This window comes from Lynx rufus, unplaced genomic scaffold (genome assembly GCF_022079265.1).
Source record: "Lynx rufus isolate CCGP_SWC_20201006 ecotype Redwood Valley unplaced genomic scaffold, mLynRuf1.p SCAF_5, whole genome shotgun sequence".
NCBI classification, from domain to species: Eukaryota; Metazoa; Chordata; class Mammalia; order Carnivora; family Felidae; genus Lynx; species Lynx rufus.
Window position 1 is genome coordinate 91,957,042 of NW_025814867.1, and position 23,209 is coordinate 91,980,250.

Sequence of the window (23,209 nt, forward strand, 5' to 3'; positions counted from 1 at the left end):
AATTCCATTTTTAACTTTTTGAGTCTGTACCAGTTTGCTTTCTCAACACCAGTGCAAGAGAGTTCCCTTTCTCCACATCCTCATCAATACCTGTTGTTTTTTGTTGTTGATTTTAGCCGTTCTGACAGGTCTGAGGTAACAGCTCATTGTACTTTTCATTTGCATTTCCCTGATGATTAGTGACACTGAGCATCTTTTCATGTGTCTGTTGCCCGTCTGTATGTCTTGTTTGGAAAAATGTCTATTCATGTCTTTTGTCCATTTTTATATTGGATTATTTGTGTTTTTGGTATTGAGTTTTATAAGATGCTTATATATTTTGGTTACTAACCCTTTATCAGATATGTCATTTGCAAATATCTTCTCATATTCTGCAAAATTTCTGTTAGTTTTATTGATTGTTTCCTTTCCTGTGCAGAAGTTTTTATTTTGATGTAGTCCCAATAGTTTATTTTTGATTTTGTTGGCCTTGCCTCAGTAGACATATCTAGAAAGAAGTTGCTATGGTCAACATCAAAGAAGTTATTGCCTGTGTTCTCTTCTAGGATTTTTACAGTTTTACATCTCGCATTTAGGTCTTTAATCCATTTTCAATTTATTTTTGTGAATGATATAAGAAAGTGGTTCAGTTTTCCCAATGCCATTTTTTTGAAGAGACTCTTTTTCCCATTGTATATTCTTTCTTGCTTTGTCAAAAATTAATTGACCATATAATTGTGGGTTTATTTCTGGGATTTCTATTCTGTTCCATTGATCGATGTATCTATTTTTGTGCCGGTACTGTACAGTTTTGATTACTGGAGGTTTGTAAAATAACTTGAAGTCTGGATTTGTGATGCCTTCACAGCCGTGTTTTTCTTTCTCAGGGTTACATTTGATATTTGGAGTCTTTTGTGGTTCCATACAAATTTTAGGATTGTTTTAGCTCTGTGAAAAATGCTGGTGGTGTTTTGATAGGGATTGCATTAAATGTGTAGATTGCTTTGGATAGAATAGACATTTTAACAATATTTGTTCATCCAAACCATGAAAATGGAATGTCTTTCCATTTGCTTGTGTCATCTTCAATTTCTTTTATCAGTGTTTTATAGTTTTCAGAGTACAGGTATTTCACTACTTTGGTTAGGTTTACTCCTAGGTATTTTATTATTTTTGGTGCAATTTTATATGTGATGGATTCCTTAATTTCTCTTCGGCTTCATTATGGGTGTATAGAAATGCAACAGACTTCTGTACATTGATTTTTTTTATCCTGTGGCCTTAGTAAATTTGTTGATCAATTCTAGGAGTTTTTGGTGGAGTCCTTTGGGTTTTCTATATAGTATAATGTCATCTTCAAATAGGGCAAGTTTTACTTCTTCCTTGCCAATCTGGATGCTTTTTATTTCTTCTTGTTGGCTGACTGCTGTGGTTAGGACTTCCAATACTATGTTGAATAAAAGTGGCCAGAGTGGACATCCTCATTTTGTCCCTGATCTTAGAGGAAAAGCTCTGTTGTTTCCCATTGAGGATGATATTAGCTGTGGATCTTTCATATATGGCCTTTGTTATGTTGAGGAAGTTCCCTCTAAACCTACTTTGTTGAGGATTTTTAATGAATAAATGTTGTGGTTAAATGCTGTTTCTGCATTATTGAAATTATCATATGGTTCTTATCCTTTCTTTTATTGTTATGTACCATGTTGATTGATTTGTGAATTCTGAACCACGCTTGCAACTCAGGAATAAATCCCACTTGACTGTGGTGAATGATTTTTTTAACGTGTTGTTGGATTCAGTTTGCTAGTATTTTCTTGAGGATCTTTGCATCTTTGTGTATCAGAGATAGAGGCCTGTACTTCTCTTTTTTTGTGGTGTCTTTATCTGGTTTTCGAATGAGGGTAAAGTTGGCTTTAGAGAATGAATTTGAAAGTTTTCCTTCCATTTCTACTTTTTGGAATAGTTTAAGAAGAATAGGTATTTAACTCTTCTTTAAATGTCTGGTAGATTTCCCCTGTGAATCCACCTGGTGTTGGACTTTGTTTTTTATTATTATTCATTCAGTTTCTTTGCTGGCTATCAGTCTGTTCAAGTCTCCTATTTCTTCCTATTTCAGCTTTGGTAGTTTATATGTTTCAAGGAGTTTATCCATTTCTTCCAGATTTCCCAGGTTGTTTATATATAATTTTTCAAAATATTCTCTTACAATAGCTTGTATTTTTGTGGTGTTGGTTGTTATTTCTCCTCTTTCACTTATGATGTTATTCATTTGGGTATTTTCTCTTTTGTTTTTAATGAGTCTGGTTAGAGGTTATTGATTTTATTTTATCAAAGAAACAACTCCAGGTTTCATTGATCTGTTCTGTTGTTTTTTAGTTTCTATATCATTTATTTCTGTTTACTCTTTATTTTTTCTTTCTGCTGGCTTTAGGCTTTGTTCTTTTTCTAGCTTGTTTAGGTGTAAGGCTAGGTTGTCAAATAGAGACTTTTCTTGCTTCTTGGGTAGGCTTGTATTGCAATATACTTCCCTCTTAGGGGAACCTTTATTTTCCAAGGTAAGTCATTCATAGTTTAGTATCATGTCACTTAACTTCCATGTATTTGTGATCATTCCAGATTTTTTCTGTGGTTAACTTCTAGTTTCATAGAGTTGTGGACAGAAAAGGTGCATGGTATGACTTCAGTCTTCTTTTGTTTGTCAAGGCCTGTTTTGGGGCTAATTTGTGATTTATTTGGGAGAATCTTCTATGTGCACTTGAAAAGAATGTATATTCTGCTGCATTAGGAAGTAATTTTCTGAATATACCTGTTAAGTCTATCTGGTCCAATATGTCATTCAAAGCCATTGTTTCTTTGATGATTTCCTGTTTAGAAAATTTGTCCATTAACATAAGTGGGATGTGAAAATCCCCTACTATTATTGTATTCTTATTGATTAGTTCCTTTATGTTTGTTATTGTATTTAGGCACTCCCATGTTGGTTGCATAAATATTTACAACTGTTGTATCTTTTTGCTGGATTGTCCCCTTTATTATTATATAGTGCCCCCCCCTTTTTTTGTCCCTTGTTACAGTCTTTGTTTTAAAGTGTAATTTGTCCAATATAAGTATTGTTACTCTGGCTTTCTTTTGACATCCATTTGCATGATAAATGTTTCTCCATCCTCACATCTTCAATTTGCAGGTGCCTGTAGGTCCAAAATGAGTCTCTTGTGGGTAGCATATAGATAGGTCTTGGTGTTTGTTTGTTTTATCCATTCTGACACCCTATGTCTTTTAGTTGGAGTGTTTAGTACATGTATATTCAAAGTAATATTAATAGATAAATATTTATTGCCATTGTATTACTTGTTTTGTGGTTGTTTTGATTTTCTCTGATCCTTTCTTGTCTTTCTCTCATATTTTGCTGATTTTTCTTTAGTGATAGATTTGGATTTCTCTTTATTCTTTACATGTTTATTGGTGATTTTTGATATATGGTTAGATTAGGCTTGTTAATAACCTCTTCTGTATATAGCAATCTACATTAAATTGATGGTCTTTTAAGTTTGAAACCATTCTTTTCTCCTCTCTCCCCCTGATGTTTTTAAGTGTGTGTTATTATATTATATCCATTTTTTGTGAGTTGCTTGACCAATTTTTTACAGAAATATTCATTTTCACTGCTTTTGTGTTTCCTGCATTTATACTGTCACTTTTGGTGCCTCCTCTCCATTCAGAATCTCCTTTAATATTTCTTGCAGGGTTGGTTTAGGGGTCATGAACTCCCTTAGTTTTTGTTTGTCTGGGAAACTTTTTATCTCTCCTTTTTTGAATGATAGCCTTGCTAGATATAGTATTTCTGGCTGTGTATTTTTCCCATTCAGCACTTGCACTGTATCATGCCACTTTCTTCTGGCCTGCCAAGTTTCTGTTGAGAAATCTTCTGCTAGTCTTCTGGGTTTCCCCCTGTAAGTTAATGATGTCTTTTGTCTTGCTGCTTTTAAGATTTTTTTCTTTATCACTATATTTTGCAACTTTAATTACAATATGTCTTGGTGTAAGCCTGCTTTTGTTAATTTTGATGGGAATTCTCTGTATCTCCTGGATCTGAATGTCTGTTCTTTCCCCATATTAGAGAAGTTTTAAGCTATTACTCCTTCAAGCAAAATTTCTGCCTCCTTTCTCTTCTTCTGGGACGTCTATATATGAATGTTCTTACATTTGATGGAGTCACGGAGTTCCCTCATCTATTCTCTTTTTGCATAATTCTTCTTTCTCTCTTTTGTTCAGCTTCATTTCTTTCCATGAATTTGTCTTCTAGGTCATTAATTTGTTCTGCTTCTTCCAGTCTGCTGTTCATTGCATAAAGCAAGTTTCTAATCTCATTTATTGCACTCTTCATTTCTGATTCTTTTTAAACTTTTTTATCTCTGTGGTAAGGATCTCACTGATGTCTTCCATTCTTTTCTCAAGCCCGGTGAGTATCCTTATAACCAGTGTTTTAAATTCTCCATCAGACATGTTACTTATATCTGTTTCATTTAGGTCTCTGGATATGACCTTATCTTGTTCTTTCATTTGGAATAAGTTCCTCTGTCTTCTCATTTTGTCTAAGTCTCTGCTTTCCTCTGTGTGTTAGAAAAGCCAGTTATATCTCTTGCTCCTGACAGTAATGGCTTTATGAAGAAGAGGTAGTGTAGTAACCAGGGCCTGGTGCTTCAGACAGTGCCTCCAGCGTGTGTTGCGGGCACTGTACTGTTGTATTCTGGCTGCTTTATCGTGTAGGCCAGTTGTCTGCAAAGGCTCTCCTTATCTGCTGTGAGTTGTGTTTGGTCCCTCGTCTGTGGCAAATTTTAACTAGGTTTGGTTTTGTCTGCTTGTGAAATAAGATCTGTCACCACCTGTTTTGGAACTGAGGACCTGCACAACTCTCTTGTTGGGAGACAGTGTGGGCAGGGATTTGTGCTGGTCTTCTGGCAGAGGGGCCTTCCATACTGGAGCTGAAGTAAGAATGACTGAGAAGCGCAGTTCAACTAGAGTACAGGGCATGGGGCTTAGTAAAAGCAAGTTAGGCAGCCAGTTTCTTTGTTGTGCTGCTTCCTGCAGGTGGCTCTGTGTTCGTGCTGAGGGGTGGGGGAGGGAAATGGTCCCCACCTAGCTCCTTTGTTCCCAGAGAAGTGTCTCTGAATGCTGCCTTTCTGGGACATGCTATGAGAATAGCAAATAATCTCCCCACTGTGTGCTCCAGGTGCCCTTCAGATTGCTGTTAAAATGCCATATGCCCCAAGCGTTGTTTTTCTACTTTCTCTCCAAGAGCAGTGCAGTGCCCTCTGGACTCTATCCCAGCCAAGGCTACTGACTTCTAAAACTCCAGGCTTTAATCCCCACTAGTTGCAAGAACTCCTGAAATTCAGCCCCTTCATTTTCCAAGCCAATGGCTATGGGGAAACATTCTTGTGCATTCTCCTGTGTACTTGTCTCTGCCCTTTTCTGTGATCATGGCTCCCTTGCCTCTGCAGCAGTCAGGACTGTTTCTCCCCTAAACCATGTCTTTGTATTTCCAACATTCTTCAACGTGGCCTCTCCTTTTCCTTTACTTGTGGTTTGTTCTGTCAGTCTTCAGGTCAATTTCTGGGGTATTTAGGATGATTTGATAGTTATCTAGTTGTATTGTGGTACAAGGTGTAGCCTAAGGTCCTCCCATTCTCCAACCATCTTTTTCAATCTCTCTACTAATTTAATTTCTCACTTTGTTCTTTTTTCCATATTGGTTTGGGTATTGTTCTTTATATTTTTATATAAATATTATAATCAGTACATTAATTTCCACTAAGGAATTGGTACTGATGTTCTTTTATCAGGATTACATTAAATCTTTAGATCAAATTGGGGAAAAAATGATATCCTTATAATATTGAGTGTAACTAATGATTATGGTATATCTCTCCATATACTTAAGTCTTTCCTAACTTCTCAAATTGTTTCACAATTTTAATTGTAGATGTCTTTATATGTTTTGTTAGGTTTATTTCTAGATTATGTGATTTTTTTTGTATCCTATTTTAAACTGTATAATTTTGTATTTTTTATTTTATACCTGTTGCTAGTTATAAAATACGGTTAAATTTTGCGTACTGATGTTTCCAGTGAATTGCTACATATTCAAATTAATTAAAACAGTTTATTTGTACATTATTTTTTACTTATATAATCATGCTGTCTCTGAGTAATAATGGTTAATATCTTCCTTTTCAATCTTTATATTTTCATTTCCATTTTTCTCTATGGAACTGGATAAGTCTACAGTTTAATGTTTAATACTAGGAGTGATGGTAGGCATTCTTGTCTTATTCTCAACATGGGAGGCAAAACTTTAAACATTTCACCAATCAGTACATTTGCTTCAGTTTTTTTTTTTTTTTTTTTAATAGAAATCACTTTTCAGACTATAGAATTTCCCCTATATTCCTAGCTTGCTAGGAGATTTTATAATGAATAGAGGATGAATTTAATCATATTTTCATTTAATTATATGATGGAGATTTTTCAATTTATTTACTTTATATTGATAGCTGTGTTTGGTTTTTTTAATTTTTTAACATTTATTTATTTTTGAAAGACAGAGGGACAGAGCATGAGTGGGGGAGGTGCAGAGAGAGAAAAACACAGAATCCAAAGCAGGCTCCAGGCTCTGAGCTGTCAGCACAGAGCCTGACGTGGGGCTCAAACCCACAAACCATGAGATTATGACCTGAGATGAAGTCAGCCACTTAACTGACTGAGCCATCCAAGTGCCCCTTGATAGATGTGTTTTTGAAGGTTAAACCAGCATTGCATTCCTGACATAAAGTTGACTTAGTTCTGAGATATCATCCATTTCCTATAGCACTAAGTTTTATTGGCTAACATTTTACCTAGGAGTTTTGCATCTATATTCATAAAAGAGACTGGCCTATAAATTTCCTTTCTTGTGATGTACCTGTTGTGTTTTGGTACAAAAAATATACTGGCCTCATAAAATAATAAAATATTCTCTTCTTCAAAAAAAATTCTTTCTAGTCTCTGATTTTCTGAAAGATTGGTAATATTCTTTTTATTTATTTGTTTGTTTTAATCATTAAGTAAGCTCTGTGCCCAGTGTGGGCCTTGAACTCATGACCCTGAGATCAAAAGTCACATGCTCCACTGACTGAGACAGCCAGGTACCCTGGTAATATTCTTTTTTAAATGTTTAGACAGATTCCCCAATGAAGACATCTGGGCCCAGGGTTGTCTGTGTGAAAGGTTTCTAATTTTAATTAAATTCTTTTAATAGATATATGACTAATCATATTTTCTGTTTCTTCTAGTGCCAAGTATGGTAAGTTGTATTTTTATAGAAGTTTTATCTCATAAATTTTACTATTATAAACACCCTATTATGTTTTAATTGATAGTAAATTGTAGTGAATCCTCTTTTTCATTCAATTTTTTGACAATCTTACAAAACTTTACCAACTTATTTCTATAAACAAACAAGTTTTTTTGATCTTTGCTATTATACATTTGCTTTCTATTTCATTAATTTTTTTCTTAATATTAAGATAACTGACTTTTTTAAACTTAAAATAATTAGACCATTGAATTTTAGTTTTGTTTTTATTAACATACAGTTATGGGTATAAATTTACCACTAGGTATAAATTTACCTCTAAACATAAACTTAGATGTATCCACATGTAATGATATATTGTATTTTTACTATTTGAGGTATTTAAAAAGTTTCTATTGTGATTTCTTCATTAACAGCAGTTAGTTGTAATTACGTGATTTTGAAAAATTATTTTCTTTATATATTTTTGTCTTTGACTTGTAGTTTAATTCTCCTGTGGTCAGAGGACATCCTATATAATAATTACAGTTTTTTTACATTTATTTACATTTATATTATGGCCCTGTATATGATCAGTGTTGGTCTGTGTTTCATGTGCATTTGAAAAAAACAATGTACATTCTTGAGCTATAGAGTACAATGTTCTAAATATGTTAGGTTAGATTTATTAATCATGCTGTTCAAAACTTAATTATTACGCATTCTTTAATGATTTTTAAATCAGTTGTGGAGAGAGAGCTCTGTAATAATTTCATTTATTGCAGAATTGTCTACCTTTCTATCAATATTTCCTTGAATTCAAAATCCTTATGGATTCAACCTTTTATTTTGAAATAGTACCTTTCACCTTTGGTAATGCTTCTTGCTTTAAAGATTAATGTGGTAGGCAGAATTCTAAAATGTTCTCCAGGATTCCTGCCTCCCAGGATAATCCTATATAATTCCTGGGCCTGTGAATTTAATAGAGAATATATTGCTCCTATGATAGACTTTAAGAAGGGAGACTATCTGAATGGACCTAACCTGATCACGTGATACCTATAATAGGTCTAGAGGTCAAAGGTAAGAGTATTCTGAGATTTGAACATGAGAAGTACTAGATGCATTGTAACTGGCTTGAAAGTAGAGGGAGCCACATGGCAAAGAATGCATGTAATTTCTGGGAGTTAAGATGGCCCCACTGATGGCCAGCAAGTAAATGGGGATGTTAATCCTACAATCACAAGGAACTAATTTCTTTTGACAAAAAGAATGTGTTTGGAAGCAAATTCGTCTTCCCTCAGAGCCTCCAATGAAAACTCAGCCTGGCTGACCTCTTGATTTCAGTCTCATGATACTTTGAACAGAAATCCCAGCTATGCAGTGCCAGATGCCTGTCCTATAGAGCTATGAGTTAATAAAAGGATGTTGTTTCAAGTTGCTAAGTTTGTGGTGATTGGTTATGCAGCAATGGAAAACTACTGATACAAGTGATTTATACCAGCATTTTAAATTATTTACATCGTATAATTTTTCATTCATTTACTTTCACAATTTTGCTAGACATATATTTAATGTGTCTCTTGTATGCAGCTTAGAATTTGGTTTTGATTTTTATTCATTCTGGCAGTTTTTGTCTTAAAATTGGAGAATTCAGTCCAATTACATAAATACTGCATATTATCAGCATAAATACTGATATATCTGAATTAAACCTACCAACCTCACAATTCTTCTATTTGCCTAACCTACTGTGTCTTCTTTCTCTTTCTTTTCTGTCCTTTTAAGGATTAATCACATTTAAAAACATTCTATTTTATTGGTCTTTGAGTATTATTGTACTTATTATTTTGGTGGTTACCACAAATATTACAAAATTGATCCTTAAATTGTTGAGTCCAAATTAAACTGGTAAATTTACATTTTCCCAGACAAAACAAGAAATGTTAAATGTTTTAGCTCCATTTTCCTCTCCCACCTTTTACAATATTATATTTTTATTTTACATCACGATATTAAAAAAAATTAAACGTTTTAATATTTATACCAACATATAATATAGTATAAATATAGTATAAAAAGTCAATATTTATTTATATTAATTCCTGCAATTATTTTTTTCCATTTTGCTTGTTTAATTTATGCATTTTAATTGTCTGGGACTATCTTCCTTCTATCTAAAACATTCCCTTTTTTGTTTGCTTTAATTAGTGCAGTTCTGCTGGCAACACTTTCTCAACATTTGAAAAAAATTTCACTTTTGTAATTGAAGGATATTTTTGCTAAATATCAAATTCTGTCCTGGTAGTTTTTTATAGCACTATAGATCATTACAATATCTTCTGTTTTCACCATTTCTGTTAAAATATCAACTATTAATCTTATTGTTGCCCCTTTTAAGGTAAAGTGTCTGCATCAAACAATTTTTTCTTTGTCCTTTGTTTTCATAAGTTTTACTACAGTCTGTGTAGATGGTTTTCTTTATATTCACTCTGCTTTTGGATTTTAGCATTTTTCATATCTCAACAGGAAAATTCTTACCCATTATCACTCAACAATTTATTCTTCTTTATTCTCTTTCTCCTTTTTGTTTGTGTCTCTAATTATGTATGTGTTCAATTCTTTACCATGTATCATATCTCATGCTTTCAGTTTCTTTTCCCATCGTGCTTGCATCTAGATATTTTCTATTGATGAGCTTCCAGTTTACTAATCGTCTTTCAGCTGTGACTAAATGCTATTAAATTAACAGATGTAGTTGTTATTTCCAGTTATAATAACTTTAAATTCTACAATTTACATTTACTCTTATTGTGGTCAAACCATAACATAAAATTTACCATCTTAAACACTAAGTGTATAATGCAGCAGTGTTAACTATGTATACAGTGTTGTGCGGCAGATCTCTAGAACTTTTTCATCTAGCAAAATTGAACCCCACATCCACTGAACAACAGTTCCCTTTTCCCCTCTCTCCCTAGCCCCTAGCAACCACTACCCTAATTTCTGTCTTTATGAATTTGCCTATTCTAGGTACCTCATATAATTGGAATCATGCAGTATTTGTCTTCTTGAGATTGGCTTGTTTCACTGAGCATAATTTCCTTAAGTTTCATCCACATTGTAACATATGACAAGATTTCCTTCTCTTTTTTTAAGGCTGAATTGAATAATCTATCGTGTGTAGCACATTTAAAAAATCTATTCATCTTTTGATAGATATTTAGGTTGCCTCCACCTCTATGCTATTGTGAATAATGCTGCAATGAACATATCTCTTTGATATTCTGTTTTCAATTCTTTTGAATATCTAGAAGTGAGATGGCTGGGCTATAAGGTAATTATACTTTTAATATTTGAGGATGCTGTAAACTGTTTGCAATAACATCTGTGCTATTGTACATTCCAACCAACAGTGCACAAAGTTTCCAATTTCTCCACGTGTTTGTTAACACTTGTTATTTTCTGTTTTTGTTTTGTTTTAGAGTGCCATCTAAAACAAGTGTAAAGTGATACTGTGATTTTCATTTGCATTTCTCTGATGAGGAGTGATGCTGAACATCTTTTGTATGCTTGTTAGCCATTTGTATATCTTCTTTGGAGATACAGCTATTTAAGTCCTTTGCCCATTTTTAACTGGATTTTTTCTGTTGATTTGTAGGAGTTCTTTATATATTTTGAACATTAACCCTTTATCAGATACATGGTTTGCAAAAACCTTTTCCCATTCTATAGGTGGCCTTTCTCCTCTGTTGATTGTTTCCTTTGCTTCAAAGAGGGTTTTAAGATTGATGTAGTCCCATTTGTCTATTTTTGCTTTTGTTACCTGTGTTTTTGGTGTCACATCCAAGAAATAATTGCCCAATCCAATGTCATGAAGATTTCCCCTATGTTTTCTTTTAGGAGTTTTAAAGTTTCAGGTCTTATATTTAACTTTTTCAATTTTCAGTTGATTTTGTATATGGTGTAAGGTAAGGATCCAACTTCATTCTTTTGCGTGTGCAAAGACTGTTTTCCCCACATCATTTGTTGGAGACACTATCCTTTCCCCACTGGATAGCTCTGGTACCTTTATCAAAGATTTAACCATATAGAAGACAGTTTATTTATGAGTTCTCTATTCTGTTCCAATGGTCTGTATAAGTCTGCTTTGATTACTTTGTATTATGTTTTAATTATCATGTCTTGAAACCAGAAAGTGTGAAGACTCTAGCTTTGTTTGTCTTCATCAGGATTATTGTGGATATTTGTGGTCCTCTGAGATTCCACATTAATTTTAGGATTTTGTTTCTAGTTTTGCAGAACACACCATGGGGATTTTGATAGTGATTTACTCTGAATCTAGATCACTGTGGGTAGTGTGAACATTTTAACATTTTAACATTTCTGATTCATGAACATGTGATATCTTTAATTCATGTCTTCTTTAATTTCTTTCTTCAATGTTTGGTAGTTTTCATTATACAAGAATTTTGCCTACTTGGTTAAGTTTATTCCTATATTTTAAATTCTTTTTCATGCTATTGTAAATGAGATTGTTTTCTTAATTTCCTGTCAAACTGTTCATTATTAGGGTACAGAAATGTAACTGACTTTGTGTATTGATTTTGTATCCCACAAATTTGCTGGATTTTATTTAACAGTTGTGTGTGTGTGTGTGTGTGTGTGTGTAAACTTACAACTTTTCTGCATACAAGATCATGTATTCTACAAATAGATATCATTCTAATTCTTCTTTTCTGACTCGGGTGCTCTTTATTTTTCTTATCTTACTGTTACGGATAGATTTTCCAGTATTCTGTCAAATAGAAGTTGTAAGTGGGCATCCTTCCCTTGGTCCTGATCTTAGAGGGACAACTTCCAGCTTTTCCATCATTGAGTATGATGTTAGCTGTGTGCTTTTCATATATGACCTTTATTATGGTGGGACAATTTCCTTTTATTACTAGTTTGTTGATTTTTTTTTATCCTAAAAGGATGTTGAATTTTGTCAAATGCAATTTTCTGTATCACCTGAAATGATTGTGTGCTTTTTGTCCTTTATTCTATTAATGTGGTTTATCACAGTGATTGATTTTCATATGTTGAACCATCCTTGCATCCCAAGGATAAGTCCTACTTCGTCATGATGTATAATCCTTAAATGTGTAGCTGAATTCAGTTTGCTAGTATTTTGTTGAGGATTTTTGCATTGATATTCCTTGGGGATATTGGTCTGTAGTTTCTTTTCCTGGTAGTATCTTTGTTTGATTTTTGTATCAAGATAATGCTGACCTCATAAATGGGTTTGAAAGTGTTCCCTCCTTTCACTTTTTCCAAAGAGTTTGAGAAGGACTGGTGTTAATTCTTCTTTAAATGTTAGGTAGAGTTGTCTAGAGAAGGCGTCTAGTCCTAACTTTTCTTTGTTGATTTCATTTATTTATTTTTTTATTATTACTACTTACTCAGTCTTCTTGCTGGTTTATAGGCATGTTCAGATCTTTTTATGTCTTCATGATTCAGTCTTCATAATTTGGATAAATTTCTGGAAACATACATTTCTTCTAGATTACCCAGTTTGTTAGCATATAATTGTTCAGAGTAGTCTCTCATGAACGTTTTAATTTCTGCAGCATCAATTGCAATGTCTCCTCTTTCATTTCCAGTACTCGTTGAGTCTTCTCTCTTTTTTCTTAGTCTATCTACAGCTTTGTCAATTTTGTTGATCTTTTAAGAAATAATTTTTCAATATCTTTACTGTTTTTCAATTTGTGATATCATTTTTATTTCTGCTACAATATTTTCTTCCTTCTGTTAACTTCAAGTTTAGTTTTTTCTTCTTTTTCTTATCTCTTGAGGTGTACAGTTAGATTGTTGATTTGACATCTTCAGCATTTTCTAGTATAAAGTTCATACAGGTTTACTTATAAATCTCTTAGCAGTGCTTTTGCTGAATCCCATGTTTTGGTATATCGTATTTTTATTTTCATTGTCTCAAGATATTTTTCAATCTCCTTGTGATTTATTTTTTGACTTATTGGTTGTTCAAGAGAGTGTTGCTTACTTTCCACATATTTGTGGATTTTCCAGTTTTCCTTTCACTGTTGATTTCTAGTTTCATTTCATTATGGTTGTAAAAGATAGTGTTATAATTTCAATCTTTAATTTGTTAAGACTTATTTTGTGACCTAACATGTGATCTATATTGGAGAATGTTTCATGTGTAATTGAGAATAATATGTATCCTACTGTTGTTGAATGAAGTGTTTTGTACATGTCTGCTAGTTCCACTAGCAGATCTATTAATTAGTAAAAGGGGGGGTTGGAATCTCCTATTTTTGTTATTGCCTCTTCCTCCCTTTAATTCTTTCAATGTTTGCTTTATATATTTGGGTGATCTGGTACTAGGTACATATATATTTTACAACATTTATTTCTTTCCGATGTACTTGCCTCCTATGACAATTTTTTATTAAAGTATGGTCATTCTTGCCTGCTTTTGGATAGACATTGCATGGATATATTTATCTATCCTTTCACTTTCAGCCTATGTGTATCCTTATACCTAAAGTGAATTTCATGTAGACAGCACATACTTGGATCTTTTTTGTTTTCTAATCCATGCAACCACTTGATTTGGGAATTTAATTGATTTGCACTTAAAGAAATTACTGATGAGAAAGGATTTACTATTGCCATTTTAAAATTGTTTTCTGTGTATCTTGTATTTATTTTGTCCTACATTTTCTCTTCTTGCCTTCCTTTGCATTTCATTGACTTTTGTAGTGACATGCTTTAATTCCATTCCTATTTTCTTTTGTGCATATTCTATAGGTATTTTCTTTGTGATTACCATGTACATCACATAAAATATTTTATAGTTATGCCAATCTATTAAAAAATGATACCAAGTTAGTGGTGTCTAGGTGGCTCAGTCAGTTAAGCATCCAGCTCTTGATTTCAGCTCAGGTCGTGATCTCACAGTTGTGAGATGGAGCTCCATGTCAGGCCATGTGCTGAGTGTGGAGCCTGCTTAAGATTCTCCCTCTCTCTCCCTCTGCCCCTCTTCCCTGCTTGCGCTATCAAAAAAAAAAAAGTGATACCAACTTTGTTTGCATTAAAAAATTCTACTCCTTTACAACTCCCCCTTCACTTTGTTATTAATGTCACAAATTACATCTGTTTATATTTTGTAACTATTAATATAGTTTTATATACTTTTTTATTTTTTTTTCACCATGGTAAATTTAATCTTTAATCCCCATCACCTATTTTACCCATCCCCCTTCCCTCCTCCCCTCTGGTAACTATCAGTTTTTTCTCTATAGTTAAAAGTCTGTTTCTTGGTTTGTTTCTCTCTCCTTTTTTCTCCTTTGCTAGTTTTTTCCTTTAAATTCCACATATGAGTGAACTCATGTGGTATTTGTCTTTCTCTGACTTATTTCACTTAGCATTATCCTAACTCTATCCATGTTGTTGCTAATGGCAGGATTTCATTATTTCTTATGACTGAATGATATTCCATTGTATGTGTGTGTGTGTGTGTGTGTATATATATGTATATGTATATATATATATATATATATATATGTAAGTGTCTATTGATAGATGAATGGATAAAGAAGTTGAGATATACATATATATATATACATATATGTTGAGATATACATATATATATATATGAATGGATAAAGAAGTTGTTGAGATATACATATATATATATATGTATACATATATATACTTTTTTATCCATTCATCTATCAATAGACACTTAAGCTGCTTCCACATTTTGGCTATTGTAAATAATGCTGTAAAAACAGGGGTACATGTATCCCTTGTATTAATGTTTTTGCATTTTGGAGAAATATCCAGTAGTGTGACTACTGGATCATAGGGTAGTTCTATTTCTAATTTTTTGAGGTAACTCCAAACTATTTTCCACAGTGGCTGCATCAATTTGCATGCTCTCCAGTAGTGCCTGAGGGTTCCTTTTTCTCCACATCCTTGCCAACATATTTTGTTTCTTGTGTTTTTCATTTTGGTCATTCTGACAGGTGTGAGGTGATAGCTCATTGTAGTTCTGATTTGTATTTCCCTGATGATGAGTAATTTTGAGCATCTTTTCATGTGTGTGTGTTGGTCATCTGTATGTTTTCTTTCAAGAAATGTCTATTCATATCTTCAGCACATTTTTAATTGGGTTATTTATTTTGGCAGTATTGAGTTATATCTGATCTTTGTATACTTTGGATACTAATCCTTCTATTGAATAGGTCATTTGCAAATATGTTCTCCCATTCTGTAGGTTGTCTTTTAGTTTTATTGATTGTTTCCTTTACTATGCAGAAACTTTTTATTTTTATATAATCCCAATAGTTTTGATTTTGTTTCCCTCATCTCAGGAGACATTTCTAGAAAAATCTGAAAATCTGCTATGGCTGAGGTCAGAGAGATTACTGCCTGTGCTCTCTTCAAAGATTGTTATGGTTTCCAGTCTCACATTTAGGTCTTTATTCTTAGTTTATTTTTGTGTATGGTGAAAAAAAAGTGGTCCAATTTCATTCTTTTGCACATGGCTGTCCAGTTTCCCCAATACCATTTTTGAAGACTGTCATTTTCTCATTGTATATTCATTCATTCTTTCTTTGTTGAAGATTAAGTGACCATATAATTGTGGGTTTCTTTTTCTTTTTTTTAATTTTCTTTTTCATGATTGCTTTGGGTATTCAAGGTCTTTTGTGGTTCCATACAAATTATCGGATTGTTTCTTCTAGCTCTGAAAAATGCTATTGATATTTTGATAGGGATTTCATTAAATGTGTAGATTACTTTGGGTAGTGTACATGTTTTAACAATATTTGCTCTTCCAACTCTTCCAATCCATGAGCATGGAATGTCTTTCCATTTCTTTGTGTCATCTTGAATTTCCTTCATCAGTGTTTCATAGTTTTCAGAGTACAGGGCTTTTACCACTGTGGCTAAGTTTATTCCTAGATATTTTATTGTTTTTGATGTAATTATAAATGGGATTATTTTCTTCATTTCCCTTTCTACTGCTTCATTATTAGCATATAGGACTAGAATAGGTTTCTGTACAGATATTGTTTCCTGTGACTTTACTGAATTCATTTATCAGTTGTAGTAATTTATTGCTGGAGTCTTTCAGGTTTTCTATGTACAGTATCATGGCATCTGCAAATAGTGAGTTTTACTTCTTACCATTTTGGATTATTTTATTTCTTTTTTTTGTCTGATTGCTGTGGCTAGGACTTCCAGTACTTTATTGAATAAAAGTGGTGAGAGTAAACATTCTTGTCTTGTTCCTGATCTTAGAGGAAAAGCTCCCAATTTTTCTCCATGAGTATGATGTTGGATGTGGGTTTTTCATATAACGGCTTTATTATGTTGAGGTATATTCCCTCTGGACCTACTTATCAGAGGGTTTTTATCATGAATGGATGTTGTACTTCATCAAATGCTTTTTCTGCATCTATTGAAATGATGGTTTTATTCCCTTCTTTTACTCATTTAGTTTTATATAGTTTTTTTTAAATGCTTTTATCTCCTAAATTCTAAACTTGAATTTAAACTTATTTATATATCACCACTACAACATTACAGGATTCTGTTTCTGTCTATATATTTTCTTATGCTTTCATTTTGTTCTCTAGTGTTCATTTTAACTTGAAGAACTCTCTTTAGCAGTTTTAGTAAGGCAGGTATATTGGTGATAAACATTCTCAGCTTTTGTTTATGTTAGAAGGTCTTTATTTCTCCATTTTTGAAGTAGTTTTCCAGATACAGTATTCAGGGCTGGGTGGTTTTTTTTCTGTTTATTTGTTTGTTTTTTACTTCTTGCACTTTGAATGTATCAACCCACTCCCTTCTAGCCTAAAATGTTTCTGTGGAGAAATCCAGATTATCTTATGGAGTTTCCATATGCATAATGAGTAGCTTTTCTGTTGCTGCTTTCAAGATTATTTGTTTGTGTTTGGTTCATTTGACTATGATGTATATCATTGTGGGCCTCTTCGTGTTCAACTTCATTGGAATATTTGAATGCAAATGTTCATTTACTTAGATTTTGGTATTTTTTTACCATTATTTTGTCATATAAGTTCTCTGTCCCCTTCTCTCTCTCTTCTCCTTTTGGGACCACCATAATGCTTATATTGATCTGCTTCATGGTATTCTCTAAGTCCTTTAGGCATTTGTTTTGTTTCTCTCATTTGATAATTTCATATTACCTATCTTAAAGTTTGATGATTCTTTCTACATATTAAGTCTTCTATTGATCCCTCCCTTTAATAAAAATTTTCAATTCAGTATTTTTTTCCCAAACTCCTTTTTGGTTGTTTCTGTGTCTTTACTGATATTCCCATTTCATTCATTCATCATTTTCCTAATTTTGTTTAGCCTAAACATGTACTCTTACAGTGCATTGAGTTTAAGAAAATTATTCTGAACTGTCAGTTAATTCACAGATATCCATTTCCTTAGGATCAGTTGTTTTTTGGAGAGTGTTTTTGTTCCTTTGGGCTATATTTCACTATTTCTTTGTGTTTATTATTTCTTGTTGTGAATTTAGCATTTGAAAATGTAGCCACCTCTTATGGGCTGGCTTTGTACAGGGGCGGATTTTCACCCATCGGCCCATGTAGAGATCCTAGGGGCTTCTCGAACTTTTAATGAGGATGTGTCTTTTTTGGGCGGTGTGTAATAATTTCCCAATTATAGAAGTTTCTGGTTTCTTTACGAGTGGCTTGTAGTCTCTTGCTCCCTCTACAGTCTGTTGGCAGCATTGCAAGTTTTTTGGTGCTTCAACAAACACTGAGCGTTTTTGTTGTTGTTGTTGTTGTTCTCTGCTGCCCCCAGGGATCCATCTTTCATCAGTACCATAGTTTGTCTCACCTGTCAATCTCCAAGGGATCCCCCTGAAAAGCAGGAACGTTGAATGTACAGTCTGTTCTTCTATTTCCCTCTCATGAAAGAAGATGCAGGTTGGACCTTCCTCTTGAACACAAGCTGTGACAATTTGGAGGAGGAGCTCACACAGTTGAAATGAAATGAAATGGCTGTGGCTATTTTAGGCTTTGAACTTGCCTGGAGTACTATTATTTCCTAACTAATCTCTGGGTTTTCGTGAAGGCTTTTTGAAACATATATTGTTGTTACATCAATGTTTCTGGGCTCCCTATTCTGACATCTTTCTGATGTCACTCTCCACTGATTACTTTATAGAGTATTTTCCCATCACTTTTCTCCCAATCTGACTATACTATTGTATTTGAAGTAAGTGTACTGTAAACAGCATATAGTTGGGTCATGTTTTTAATCCACTCTGCCAATTTGTGCATTTGAATTGGTGTACTCAGATCATTTATATTTAATATCATTGATACGTTAGGGCTTCAGTCTTTTTTTTCACTGTTTGTTTCCCCCTACCTTTCTATGGATTACTTCAGTTATTTAATACATCCATTTGATGTATGAATAATGTTTTTGAGTGTATCTTTGCACATATTTTTAACGGCTGTTTTAGGTATTACATTGTATATTTATAACTGGTGTCATCATACTACCATTTTGAGGTAAGTATAAAAACCTTATCTCCTTTTTACTTCCCTTTATCCTCTTGTATTTGTAATTGTCTTCAATATTTCCTCTAAGATATATTTATTAGGTATAGGATTCTGGATTGCCAGTTGTTTTATTTCAGCACTTAAAAGAGATCAGATTTTCTTCTGGCCTTCATAGTTTCTGATGAAAAATCCACTGTCATGCATTTGGTTTTGCACTATCAGAAAGGTGTCATTTCTCTTATTTTCATGATTTTTACTTGGTGTTTAGTGTTCAGAAGTTTGACTATGATGTGTTCTTTCAGCTTCTGGAATCTAGAGGCTCAAGTATGTTGTCAAAATTAGGAAGTTTTCAGCTATTGTTCCTTATGTAATTTTTCGGTCCTGTTTTCTTCTTTCCTTCCTCACTGGACTTGTCTTGACACAAGAGGATGAAAGTGTGTGGCTCATTACTGTTGGGCAGTGGTTGAAATTATGGTTCCCCACATGATCTCTAACACCACATGTGATGGGTTTCATTATCAACCAGAAGGGTTAAAAGTTCTAGCCCCCTACTCAGCTCAATGTCAGAAACTGATGCTCCCCACTCGGCCTCTGCATAGTTTTTTTCTGTTGTGGTTAGCTAGAGTAAAGAGATTATTTTTTAACAGTTTTCTGTCTTGATAGGTTGCCCCTTACATCATCCTTTGAGTAGACAGTGCTTTTATTGGACTTTTTGTTTAGTCTGTGCCCACTGGCAGTTCCAAGTTGCCAGCTTCTTCAACTCCAATTCTGAGACAACAAAGCAAAAAAGAAACCTAGGAAAGTCACCACCATGTCATTTCTTGGGTGTTGGGGGGGCCCTAACCAGCCTCGCTTCTCTCCATCTTTTCCAATCATCTTATGTTTGTTTAAAATATTGGGGTGCCTGGGTGGTTCATGTCCAACTCTTGGTTTTGGCTCAGTTCACGATCTCACAATTTGTGGGTTCAAGCCCCACAATGTGCTCTGCACTGACCTCATGGAGCCTGCTTGGAATTTTCTCTCTCTTCCCCTCCCCTTCTCTCTCCTCCCCCCCCCCAAAAAAAAACAATAAAAATAAATAAATATATATTTTTTATATATTATATATTTATTTATTTATACATAATTATACACACACACACATTTAATAACTGGGGCTTTTGGTAATGCTTAGTGGGAAAAATAGGAAAAAATATGTTCCATATCTCATAAGCAGAATGCCTTATAATCTTTTAAGTCTCATCTTTATCTGTTGTTATATTTCTATTTTCATTCCTAATGTTAGAGCATGAAGTCAGTTCCTATGGGAAGTAGTGACATTTCTGGTACTGCCAGAGCACAATTACAGGAAAGTATAAAAATTCAATAATATCTTTTTGTTTATGAATTGATAAAGTCACAAATCACATCCCACTTACCCAGTAATAATAATTTCTGGATATGTTTGTGTTCCAAGGTTCCAGGCTCCTCCACTGATTGGCCACTCCTAAATAAATTATTCAGGAAGAATTTATGAGTTTTATTTTTTTTAATTTAAATTACTTAAAATTTTTAAAGGAAAACACTTTAAAATAATGGCAAAAGATTCATTTAAAAATAAATGGCCGTAAATGATGAAGTGTGCAGCTTTTACTTAATTTCATTGAACAAACAATTCCAAGTGCACAATTCCATCTTCTTTAAAAGTACAAATTGAGCAAAAATTACCATATACATAAAAAGTACTAAAGAAGTATTTTAATCATACAAATACAGTGTTGCTACGTTTGCCACATGGTCTCTGTACCAAACTATTGTAGTTCCATTTAACACAGAGTACTATGTAAATTGTGCCCCCTGGAGTTGTCAATTCCAACAGCCCTGTGTAAATAGAAATCATAAATTACTATTGCCAGTATTTTAATCCTATAAAATACAACAAAATTGAATTGAGAAAGTTATTTAACAAATGACTTTTGTTAGTTATGCCTTATAACCACTGAATAAGAAATAGTTAACTGAAGTTGACTCTTGAATTTTGTAAAACACAATCCTTCATCTGAAATAATTAAAAATTACATCTTATGATTCAAATATATGCTAGTTTAAATATATACTTAGGTAAATGTACCTCAGTATGTAAGTCTATACTATCATATGTATTTATAAAATAAGTATATAAGAAATTTATATTTGTGTAGGCTTAAAGCTATGTGGCATTTAGGAAAATTTAAATTTCACAAGTTATGTCTTATAGACACCAGCTTATGACCTCAGAAGAATTTAGTTCAAGTATTCTTAAATGGAAGGTCAGAAAATAACAGGAAAAAGTATGATCATATGATATGAATATAAGAAAACATTTTTAATGATTACTTTTACCTTATTACTGTATCCTTGTTTTTTATGCTTGGCTCCTATAGAGTAGAGTACTAGAATCAGATCTGGTGGGCAATCAGCAAAGTATGCTGTGCATGTAACTGGTGATTCATGAATGTCCATGGGATACGGATTTTCAAAGATTGGAAAACTAATAGATGAAGACAATATATTAGTGTCACTTCCCAAAGATAAAAAATGAAGTAACTTTTATAAAAAAAACCCTAAAAGCTTCTAAATATTAATTATACATTTCACTTAATAGCTTAGGTATCCTAAAACAAGGATCACATGAACAAGAATGCTCTTTTAAGAATATTTATCTATAAAATGTAATATGAATAGTGGTAGAATTTTTCTTGAATAAACTCATTGTCTTTTCTGTAATTCCAAAATTCCACAGTGATATCACTTTGTTAATACAGACAGAATGAATTATGTTAAACTGAAAATGTATTCATCAAGTTGACTTATTTACATAAAGTACATAGAGAAAACACCTATCTTATGTGTTTTAATACATTGACAAATATTTATATAATATACTTGTAAATGTTAAAATATCTTAATAAATATGACATGCATTTCCTATTGAAGTAGTACATAGGCAATGTTTTATTTTTTTACAGAATTATTGAAAGACCTGTTTGCTGTGTAGGTGTGTGAATGATTATATATAAGATCATTTCCAATGTAAACTAAACTAGAGAACATAAGGGGAATACAGACTTATGGATGCAGTAAATTTCCTATCTTTAAGCCCACTATAATTTTAAAAATGGGTATCAGTATAGAACCACATAAAGAATTCTTAGAGACATAATATGTGCACTTCTCATGTACCAGAGCTACTAGGCACTGTAGTAGAGGGAGTTATTATTCTATGCTGCATATGTTCTAGGTCTGTGTATTCATGTTATTTCTTATATAAGGTTTTTGTTTGTTTTGTTTTGTTTTACTGAGGGTCTAGGGGCTAGTAACAATAATTTTCCACCATATTATTAGGAACTTAGTTAAAAACGTAGTCCAATCTAAGAGTATAACATGTATGTGTATTGGCAAGGGTTTTCTTCCTCTGATCTGAAATGCTGCAGATTCTATCCCAGATAAGAATAGTAGTATATGCAAAATCAGTTGAAAAGGAGCAAGTTGTGTTTAATAAATGATATATCCGATAAAGGGTTAATATCCAAAATATATAAAGAAATTATATAAGTCAACACCCTAAAAACAAATAATCCAATTAAAAAATGGGCTGAAGACATCCAGATAGCCAACAGACACGTGAAAAGATGCTCAATGTTACTCATCATCAGGGAAATACTGATTAAAACTGTAATGATGTGTCACTCCACACCTGTCAGAATGGCTAAAATCAACAACAGAAGAAACAACAGGTGTTGGAATGGATGTGAACAAACTGGTGCAGCCACTTCACGGTATGGAGATTCCTCATAAGTTAAAAACAGAACTACTCTATGATCCAGCAATTGCACTGCTAGGTATTTATTTAAAGAATACAAAAATACTAATTCAGAGGGATTATTGCAGCATTATCTCCTATAGCCAAACTAGGGAAGCAGCCCAACTGTCCATTGACTGATGAATAGATAAGAATGTAGTATATATATATATATATATATATATATATATATATATATATACACACACACACACCACACACACACACAATGGAACATTACTCAGCCATGAGAAGAATGACATCTTGCCATTTGCAATTACATGGATGGAGAGCTATTGAGTATAATGCTAAAAGAAATAAGTCAGAGAAAGACAAATACCATATGATTTCACTCATGTGGAAGAAACAAAACAAGCAAGCATAGGTAAAAAAGAAGAGAGGCAAGCTAAGAAACAGACTGTTAACTATAGAGAACAAACTGATGGTTATCAGAGAGGAGGTGGGTGGGGGAATGGATTGAATAGATGATGGAGATTAAGGAGTGCACTTATGATG

At 33.1% G+C, this 23,209-nt stretch overlaps 1 protein-coding gene across 2 annotated transcripts in view; it reads right to left on the minus strand.

Moving 5' to 3' along the window:
* Positions 1 to 23,209, minus strand: part of STXBP5L (syntaxin binding protein 5L) — a 388,157-nt gene that overhangs the window by 130,403 nt on the left and 234,545 nt on the right. For both annotated transcript variants that reach the window (XM_047100036.1, XM_047100035.1), the window contains exons 12-13: positions 21,235 to 21,382; positions 20,292 to 20,359 (exon numbers count right to left, since the gene is read on the minus strand). In XM_047100036.1, coding sequence (XP_046955992.1) covers positions 20,292 to 20,359; positions 21,235 to 21,382 — 216 coding nt within the window. The remainder of the gene's footprint in view (positions 1 to 20,291; positions 20,360 to 21,234; positions 21,383 to 23,209) is intronic.